We start from the raw sequence: 9,786 nt of genomic DNA on the forward strand, positions 1-9,786 counted from the left end.
TAAAGCTCAGTGGTACAGCTCTCACCTATTATGCTATATATATATATATATAGAGATATAGAGAGAGAGAGAGAGAGAGAGAGAGAGAGAGAGAGAGAGCATATAAAGATGTGATGGATGGTGTACCACACTAGAGCTTGACACTGAGGCAATACCATCCATTCAGAGATCAGGATAAAGATGCCTCCAATTCTCCTATCTTCAACCCACCCCTCTTCATGCACACCCCATCTTACACCTGGCATGTACACGTCTGTCCCACAATAGCCAGTCCACTGCAGTCTAGACCCTGTAGGGTCTTCATTCCCTAGGCAGTGCCATAGGGTTGAGTTCCAACACATACAAATGTCCTGTGTGTGTACCACCATGGCTTCAGCCTGCTGGCCTCACCCTGACGCTGTAGCTGCCTCCTGAGGTCCCTTTCGGCATCCAGCCTTGTGAAATGGGTTAGGGAGGAGAGCAGTGGTTGGAAGGACATGAAGATAGGTGTGTTCTTGACTCTTTCCCAGGAGAGACTGAGCAGACCCCATCTTCCTCTCGCCTGTCAATCATTGCAAACACAGCAGCCTTACTTGGCTATGACCCTGTGTACCTAGAGCAGGTTTTTCTCAGGAACCTGGGATTCTGGCTGCTCAGGAAGTGTCAGGTTGTTCCCCTCATCCTATTTGTCCCGATATTCAGAGGTGTGGCCATAAAAATGGTGTCCTGTGCTCTAGGGGTCATCTTTTATCTTATACCAGTGGACAGATGAGAACAAGTACAAAGGGTCATTTCCCACTCTGTCCTCTGTGGAATATTCTGTGGGTGTTAAGCACAAAGAGTCCTCCAAGGCAGAGGCAAGTTGAGCCCTTTCATTGCTTTCTCTGGATCAAAATGTCTTATGTACCCAATGTTTCAGATGACAATGAAACTATTAAATGATGGCTAACATTTGTCAAAGACTTACCCTGTACCAGTTGCTATCATAGAGGTCTTACATGCATGGTTCTATATAATACTCCAGCACCTGAGGTTCAAGCCTTGTAGAGACGAAAGGAACTCCCCTCTAAGTGTGGGAATTCCAGAAGGGCTCCCAGGGAGCAGATAGAGGAGGAAGAAACTAGTCACCCAGCCGCAGACTCAGCAGAGCCGAGCAGCTCTGACTTGACAAGAGCACACATAGCGCCTGGGAGCCCGAGAAGGCACCTTGATCTCAAGCCAGGGATATGGATCAGCAGGTCAAGTGCTTGCTGTGACCTGAGTTCAAGCCTCAGTAGGTGTGGTGCTGTGTGTTTGTAATTGAAGCACTGTGAAAATGAAGACAGGCAGATCTCTGGGGCTCACTGGCCAAGATAATCGACTTTCTGTCCAAAACAAACCGAATAAAACCAAACCAAAGCAAAGCAAGGTGGACAATGCCAGAGGACTGACACCTGAGGCCGACCTCTGACCTCCATACAGTGCGCACACACACACACACACACACACACACACACACACACACACACACACACATACACGAACATTCAAAAAGAGAAAAGAAGCTGAGTTTATCTCAATAGGTCCTGGGTGAGGCTTGAGATGCAGTGTTCCTTTCTCTTACAGATTTATTTATTTTTTATTTTATGTGTATGAGTGAGTGTTTTGCCTGTCTATGTTTGTACCACATGCATGCAGTGCCTGTGGAGGCCAGAAAGGGGACTCAGATGAGCTACCGTGTGGGGTGCTGGGTCCTCTGCAAGAGCAGTCAGTGCCCCTGAGCACTGAGCCATCTCTCCAGCCCCAAGTGTAGTGTTTCTCAGAGTAACTTCGGGTTTGCAGGCCAGGCTACAAGCATGGCTCCTTCCCACGCACGCCTGTAGTGTTTCTTCTGCTCCTGGGATGGAATTCACCCACCACCACCACCACCCCCACTCTGCCACTCTCTGTCATTTTGCAGAGTGGGCTATTTATCAAGAGCACCAGCTGTAACATCAGAACCAGGTCTCAAGCCTGGTTCTGTACTTTCCCTCATGACCTAATGTCTCTGAGTCCAACCACCAGTCTGTCGGATGAGAGTGAAACTCACTGTATGGCATCCTCGTAAATATCAAAGGAGGCAGAGCACAACCAGCCTCTGGCCTGAAGCTAGAGCATGGTGCACGTCCAAGGATGGCCATGGTTTGCAGCCTCACTTTGCAACTGTCTTATTTATGGTTCCCTCCTGGTTTCAGTGTTTGCTTACATATTACATATTGAAGCAGATATTTCCACGGTCCTGATGGCTGCAGCAATGGGCACCTTGCAATCAACAAGAGATAGACTGGCCTGTGATCAGTGTCAGCAGAAGGTGGATCTGGCTAACACAGGTCCCAGAGATGAGTGATGGGATCCACGTGGAGAAATACTGCTCTATAAAAGAAAAGTGTGGGGGGAGGGGGGTCCAAGCCAGCAAGGCTGGAATGGGCTAAAATGTCACATCACAAGCTGTTCTTTATCTGGAATGAACTAAATATGTAGGCGATTATTGACAGGAGCCTGAGAGAAGCAATTGGGTGAGTTGGTCCCCAGCTGAATCCCGGCTCCTTTTTGAACAGAAGCAGGGATTGCCTGGCCAGAGTAGCCATTTTACAAAGAGGGGCAAGCAAGGAGCTACAGGGTCGCCCAGCCAAATGGAGTAAGAGGTAGTTCCCCTCACCCCACCCATCCAGCCAATCCAGCAAGCCCACTCACCGAAAAGGGCTTTGCTTTAAAAGGGGACTTTATGCAACGGCTCCAGCCCCTCCCCAGCCACCCCCTCTCCCCCCAAGATGTCATCTTTTGAGACGTTTTCATGTGGAAGCATCGCTAAGTAAATTCGCTAAATGCCTATTCATCCCCATCAGATGGGGACCTGGTGAAGCGGGAAATGCGAAAATGGCCCTAGCTCCAGCCCTGATAGATACTCTCTAGGGTTGCTAAATGGAGCCACAGCAGGCTGACCCTGGGAGGCCTGAGACTTCCCAGAGGGGGCTCCCCGAGCCTGGCCTTGGCCCCTTCAATCCTCCCACCTAAGCTTCCCCCGAGAGGCCCTGTTTATTATTCCTGCTGCTGGGGACCCATTCAGAGGTTAACTTATCCTTTTATTCATCAGGACGACAATAATGAACTGTCGCAGAGTGTGGCAAGGGTTTGGTAAATAAGAGCGGCTGAGACAGAGGAGAGTGGGCTTCCAGATGGCTGGGAAAGACATTGCCTGATTTTCTTTAATAAAGTCATCCAGTAGCTGCTTACCCCATCAGCTCCTTGGAGACCCTTTTTAGCGGGAGGCCACAGGAACCTAGGAACCTTGACCACCTTGGTCCAGACTCACAAAGGTTGGCCTTTGGGGTCTATCCCTAAGACTCATCTCTGTATATGTCAGCAGAGCTCTGCATCTGGAGCACAATAGATTTTTTACCAGGCTGCAGATACAGGAGGCTCTTCGGACATCTGCCACCCCAGTATGGTTGACTTCTAATTGGTTTTTATTTCAATAAGAGGCTGGGACACTGACCACATTTCTTTTGATCTCAGATGTCTCAACTGCTCTGTTCTGCTCCCTTTCCACCCATCTAGAGGTCAGCATTTGTCATCCAATGAGTGGATGAGGATTCATTTTGACAGTGCTGAAGAGTGGCAGAGAAATAGAGGGCTGAGGGCTGAAGGTGGTACAGACCGGGCACCTCCGAAGTAGAAAGAGCAAAGCAACATGCATTGAATGTGTACCTACTGTGTGCCCTTAAGCCTACCCATCATCCTCTTGGTGAGAATGTATGATGAACTTACTGTGTGCTCAGTGTGTTCATATGTGAACAGCCAGGAGGAAATGAATTTACAGAAGGCCACTCACTGTTCAGAGAGTTCGGTGACTTGTTTGTCCTTTAGTCACATGGAGGGCCGTGTTTCCACTTCTGGACCTTAGACATTGCTTTCTGAGATACCACACTGCTTCTCTTAAGCCCAGCGTTAGAATTACGGAGATGCACACACAATAGACAGAGCACAGGTTACTCAAGCACGAGGACCTGAGTTAAAACTCCAGCCCAGGCATAAAGTCATAAGGAGTAGGGAACATCTATAATTTAAGCACTTCTACTGTGAGATGAGACCACAGACAGATGTGGGGGACTCCCTAGAAACTCACTGGCCAGACAGTTTAGTGTACATAGTGGTAAACAGGAGACCCTGCCTGGAACAAGACAGAATGAGGGACTAACACCCAAGGATGTCTGCTGACCTCCTTTCTCTTGTGCATACACAGAAACAAAACACACACACACACACACACACACACACACACACACACACACAAAACTCAAAAGAAAGAGTCCAGCCTCCCTGTGTTCCAATAGAGCCTCTTTCCTCCCACCTCACCCAGTCTGGAAGAATAGTTAACCCCTGCTCTTTAAGGAGCACCTCCCCTTCGCACCTCCCCTTCCTGCAACAGAGGACCCCGGTGATGGTGACGAAGGAGCTGTCACATCAGCACCATTTACCTGTTTGGGTTTATTCAGTGGAAGAGGCGACTGCATCTCTGGCAGATGGAGACCTGTGTGACTGCCTTTTAAAATACTGTCACAGCTGTATGCACAAGCTGATTAGCTGTGACGGCACTGTGAACGCTGAGATTGATGGTGATAAATTTGGGATAACAATGCTGGGAACGATGTCATCCGTTTGCACGGCGCTTCATATTTTTTAAAGCTCAATCCACAGCCCGGTGGTTATCGAGGACTCGGATTCATTCACTCTTCTCTGTGCACTGGAGGAGTCAGTTCTACCTCAGCTCATCGGAACTTATCCATTCCTTCAGCCTTCCTTCCTTCCTTCCTTCCTTCCACAAACATTAGTGTCAGCCCTACTGTGTGCCAAGAATGAGCAGATCTGACCAGGTTCTTTCCTTATGGACCTTATATTGTAAGGTAACCAAGAGAGTGCTTTCAAATGGTGATAAAGCTGTCAACTCAACATCATGATGTGATAAAGGTGGGCTGGAGGAGTCAGGGGCTACTTTAGGAGGAACAGCCAGAAAAGACCTGTCTCAAGAAATGACATTTGAAAACCTAAATGACAAGAACAGGCCAGAAATGGAGAGGACAAAATGGCCTGGGCACAGCAAGAGCAAAGGCCCTGAGTCTGGTCTCAGCTACCGATGACTATTGTTGACCATGACCAATGAAGCATAGAAGACACTGTTCTTGTCCTCAGAGTCCCCTGAAGAGTAGACTGTGTGGGAAACCGATGCACAAACAGCCTGTGGCTTTAACTGTAAACTTGACAAAACCTATACTCACCTGGGAAAGCAGGCTAATGAAGGACTGCTTATATTGGGCTGGCCTGTGTCATGTATGGGGACAGGCATTGTCAGAATTGATTGTCGTTGGGAGAACCAGCTCCATGTGTGTGTCCCTGTTCACTGGGTAGGGGTCTTGACATGTATGACAATGAAGAAGCCGGGATGAGCATGACAGTCAATCACTTGTCTCTGCTCTTGACTGTGGTTGTGGTGCGTCCAGCGGTCCCCAGCTGTTGATACACTGGCTTTCTTCATGGACAATAATCAGGGCAATAACTTTTCCCTCTGAAATTGCCCCTTTCCAGGATGTTACCACACTGCAGCCAGATTGAAACTAGAACACGGCCTGTTTTCAGGCAATGTGACAATGTGACAGGCCCGGGGATAGGACCTGCCGAGAAGACACTTCAGCAGACTGTGTGCTGTGCTCAGAACAGGCAAATCCAGGAAAGCAGAGTGAAATCTGCTTCCCAGGAGGAAAAATGGAGCAAACCCCAAACCTCTGCAGAGGACTCTGACGTTCTCTTCTGTTTGTTTCCACAGGACAAATGACCAGCTGGTAGCATTTCTTTCCAGATATCGAGATATGAACTTCCTGAAGTCACATGGCCGGGACAATGCAAGGTAATGAATGCACCACAGAGATGGAAAGCTGTCGCTGGGGCCTGTCTCCCAGGTAGACAACCAGGGGAAAGTTTCCTATGTGGTAGCCGAGGACAGACACAAGCAGGTGCTTTTCAGGCTCCTAGCTTTTCTCCCAGGAAATATTTTGAACTTATTCCTGTATGTGTATGTGTGTGCATGAGTGTTTAGGTGCATAAGTGTATGCAGTGGCACATGCACCTGTATGTGTGTATGTATAGGGGTGCACATGTGTATGCAGGTGTATATGCGCTTGTGTGTGTGTATATATGGGGGTGCACATGTGTGTGCAGTGTCACATGCACCTGTGTATGTATGGGGGTGCACATGTGCATGCAGGTACACATGTACCTGTGTGTGTATGTATAGGGTGCACATGTATGTGCAGGTGTACATGCACCTGTGTATGTGTATGTATGGGGTGCACATGTGTGTGCAGGTGTACATGCACCTGTGTATGTGTATGTATGGGGTGCACATGTGTGTGCAGGTACACATGTACCTGTGTGTGTATGTATGGGGTACACATGTGTATGCAGGTGTACATGCACCTGTGTGTGTGGAAGCCAGCAGACAGCCTTAAGTATATTCCTCAGGTACCACCCACGTTTTGTTTGAGACAGGAACCCTCACGTGGATGTAGGGGATTGAACTCAGATCCTCGGGCTTGCACAACAAACCCTTTATCAGCAGCACTGGCTCTCCAGCCCACTTAGAACCTTTTGTGTCTTTGTCCCTGGATCTAAGTAGTCATGGTTAATTCTCACTTGGTCAGTAGGCAGACTGGGGACCGCATCTTAGTAACATTTCCACATCCTGAAGGTGTCCATGATCTCCACATGCATGCCATGTATGCACACTTATATACACACATATATACATACACATGTGAACATAGACTCATACATAAAAAGCATCTTTTCCTGGTGGGAGAGCGCCCCCTCAATTCTGGCATTGAATACAACATAAACCCTGGAAGTTCTAGGAATCATCACAGTTTGTTAATATTTTGCATTTGGCCTTTTTGATATTTCATGTGGGTTTGTTTGCTTGCCTGTTTGTTCTGGTAACATGGTTCATGATATCTTTCATGAGAATCTAGATTTCCAATTAACTCTGATAAACCTTGGAGTCCCTCGACCTGTGTCTGACTTTGCTCAGATCTGACATCCAATCAAATCCCATGTTCCCCAGGTCATGGCATTTCCTGTCTCTGTTCCTGATCTGACTGTAGTTGGGGTTTGAATTTACGGTCTCTGTTTAAAAGTGTCTCTGCCATGGCTTGTAGAGATAGCAGGATTTGTGTCTCAGTTTACCTCGTTATCTCACAGAAGCAAACACTAAGCTCCCTGCCCCGACCTTTTGAGGAGTCATCCCAGAATGCATGGATTGCGTTATTTCTTCTTTTACCTGTCATTTCAGCAGCCGACTCCGCATCTAATGGCCCCTTCTTGATCATATTCTTCCACTGTATTTAAAGGCACTTCAAAGCTGGTCAGTGCCCTGTGAATCCCTATCAGTTAGCAATAGCACAATCTGGGGCCGCTAGTGGTAGAGAGGCTGGCTGGACAGATACAAATCACTGCCCCTGTGGGCAGTCTCCCTGCTGAGACCCTAGTACTTTGCTGGGCTTCTTGGCCCATTGCATTTGACATTGGCTTTATTCAATGCAGAGTAAGAATTCATAGCTACATTCTGCATAAATGAAAGGGAGGCTTCAAGAGCTCAATTGGATTCTTCTAAGGTTGCCCAGTTGGTAAATGTCAGGATTTGAACCCAGGAGTTTTTGACAGCAGAGGTATGTATTGGTTACATCTAGGGATAATTCTATGGAGTGTTCATTATTAAAGGTGACCCTAATATTAATAGTCCTCTCCCACTGGTCAAGAATAAAACGCATCTTCTCCATATAGCCTACAGTATGTGATTGGTCCAAGCACCTTACATCACGGGCAAGGAGTCAGCTCTATTCATCAACACATGTCAAAAATCACATCCACACCAGCAGTACTGCTTCAGGCTGATCGCTCTTTAGTCTTGGCTCAGTTTCCCAAGTGCTTCTCTAGGAACTCTTGATAGCACAATTAAAGTCATGGCCTTTGAGGTCCCACCGCCTAGAATGAAATGCTGATCTCCTGAGTTTCAGGCTGCATTGCACTGCCTGTGTAACTTAACCTCTCTGAGACCATGCCTTTCCCAGTAAAATGAAAGTCACAGTTTTAGATAGGATTTAATGAGATGTTGCCAGTGATGGTGATGATGATGGTGATGATGATGCTATTGCCATGGTAAGCATAAAACCAAAATGCTGCTGGTAGGAATGTATCCCAGATCTCAAGCCCTTGCATGTACACACACACCCAGTGTGATCCAGGTGCACCGGCAGTGGGCAGATAGTTCTAACATGGCTCAGAGCAGTATAACATGTTACTACTACCTGCCTCTCAAACCCCAAAGCCCAAGTATTGCAGATCAAAATTACTCACAGATTCCTACATTTACCCTTTACATCCTCAGCTGGGACTCTTTGGTTTATAGAAATTAAGTACAATATTTTACAGTGTTAATTTGTTAATAAAATGAATTGATGTGAATTGATTAATAAATGAATCAGTGAATCACCTACAACTTTCTTCTTGTTAGTCAAGTTTTCCCTTGCTGTGTGTCAAGGCTTCCCACAGTCCATCTCCCATTGCCTCTCACCAGTAGGCAGGGATGAGGCCAGCTTACCTCTGGTTCCCATACCGCTGCTGTAACACAAAGAATTCTTTCAGTGGTGAGTGACACAAGCCCACTTCAGGCAAACTTGTAGACAAGGAGAGTTAGTGGAACAAGTCCCACTGACTTCCGATATGGCTGAACTGAGCAGCTGCAATGACCCCATAAAAGTGAGATGGTTCCATATTCTTAAATGTTGACTTAATTATCTAGCTTTAGGTTGTGGCCACCAACAGCTCAGTAGCTGATTTTATCTTACAAGCAAGGAAGCTGAATACAGAGAAATGTTGGTCTCACAGAATCAGGGCAGGGCTGGGACTCAATTGCAATGGACGGACTGTGTCCAAAGAGGCTATTCTCAAAAGTCCCGCAGGGTGTCATGGCTCCCTATGTGCCAGCCCTGCTTTGTGTCAATGTGCCAGATGCCTGCCTTCCTCCTTCCTTCCTTCCTTCCTTCCTTCCTTCCTTCCTTCCTTCCTTCCTTCCTTCCTTCCTTCCAATTATCACCTCTTTGAGACCATTGTACAATGTATGTCTTAGGTTACTATTGCTGTGATGAAATACCATAACCAAAGCAACTCGGGAAGCAAAGGGTTGATTTGACTTATACTTCCACATCACTGTTCAGCAGTTGGAACTGGAACTAAACAGGACAGGAACTGGAAGGCAGGGGCTATTGATGGGTGCTGCTTGCTCCTCATGGCTTGCTCAGCCTGCTTTCCTCTAGAACCCAGGACCACCAGCCCAGAGATGAAACCACCACCAATGGGTGGGGATCACTAATTTTAAAAATGCCCTACAAGCTTGCCTACAGCCTGATCTTATGGAGGTGTTTGCTCAACTGAAGTTCTCTCCTTTCAAATGACTCTAGTCTGTGTCAAGTTGACATAAAAACCAGCCATCATAATATATTTGATTATAGTCATCTTTTGCTCCATGTCCTCCTGGATCCACCTTCTTCCCTACACACTCTACTTAGTTCTTTATTTTTAATTCTAAAAAAAAAGAAAGAAAAAAAAAAGAAATTAAACCCATCAAAACCAATTTGTGATACCCACATATTCTTGGCCCTGTGTCTTTTTATTGGAGCATGGTCAACTTACCAAAAACTGTATTCTCTCTCTCCCCCTCCCCCTCCCCCTCCCCCTCCC

The 9,786-nt window shown here is 47.0% G+C and overlaps 1 protein-coding gene across 1 annotated transcript in view; it reads left to right on the forward strand.

Annotated features, from left to right (window-relative positions):
- Xylt1 (xylosyltransferase 1) overlaps positions 1 to 9,786 on the forward strand; it is a 291,364-nt gene that overhangs the window by 242,528 nt on the left and 39,050 nt on the right. Inside the window, exon 6 of the mRNA XM_021202279.2 lies at positions 5,819 to 5,899. Coding sequence (XP_021057938.1) covers positions 5,819 to 5,899 — 81 coding nt within the window. The remainder of the gene's footprint in view (positions 1 to 5,818; positions 5,900 to 9,786) is intronic.

Source organism: Mus pahari, chromosome 1, assembly GCF_900095145.1.
Source record: "Mus pahari chromosome 1, PAHARI_EIJ_v1.1, whole genome shotgun sequence".
Classification (NCBI taxonomy): Eukaryota; Metazoa; Chordata; class Mammalia; order Rodentia; family Muridae; genus Mus; species Mus pahari.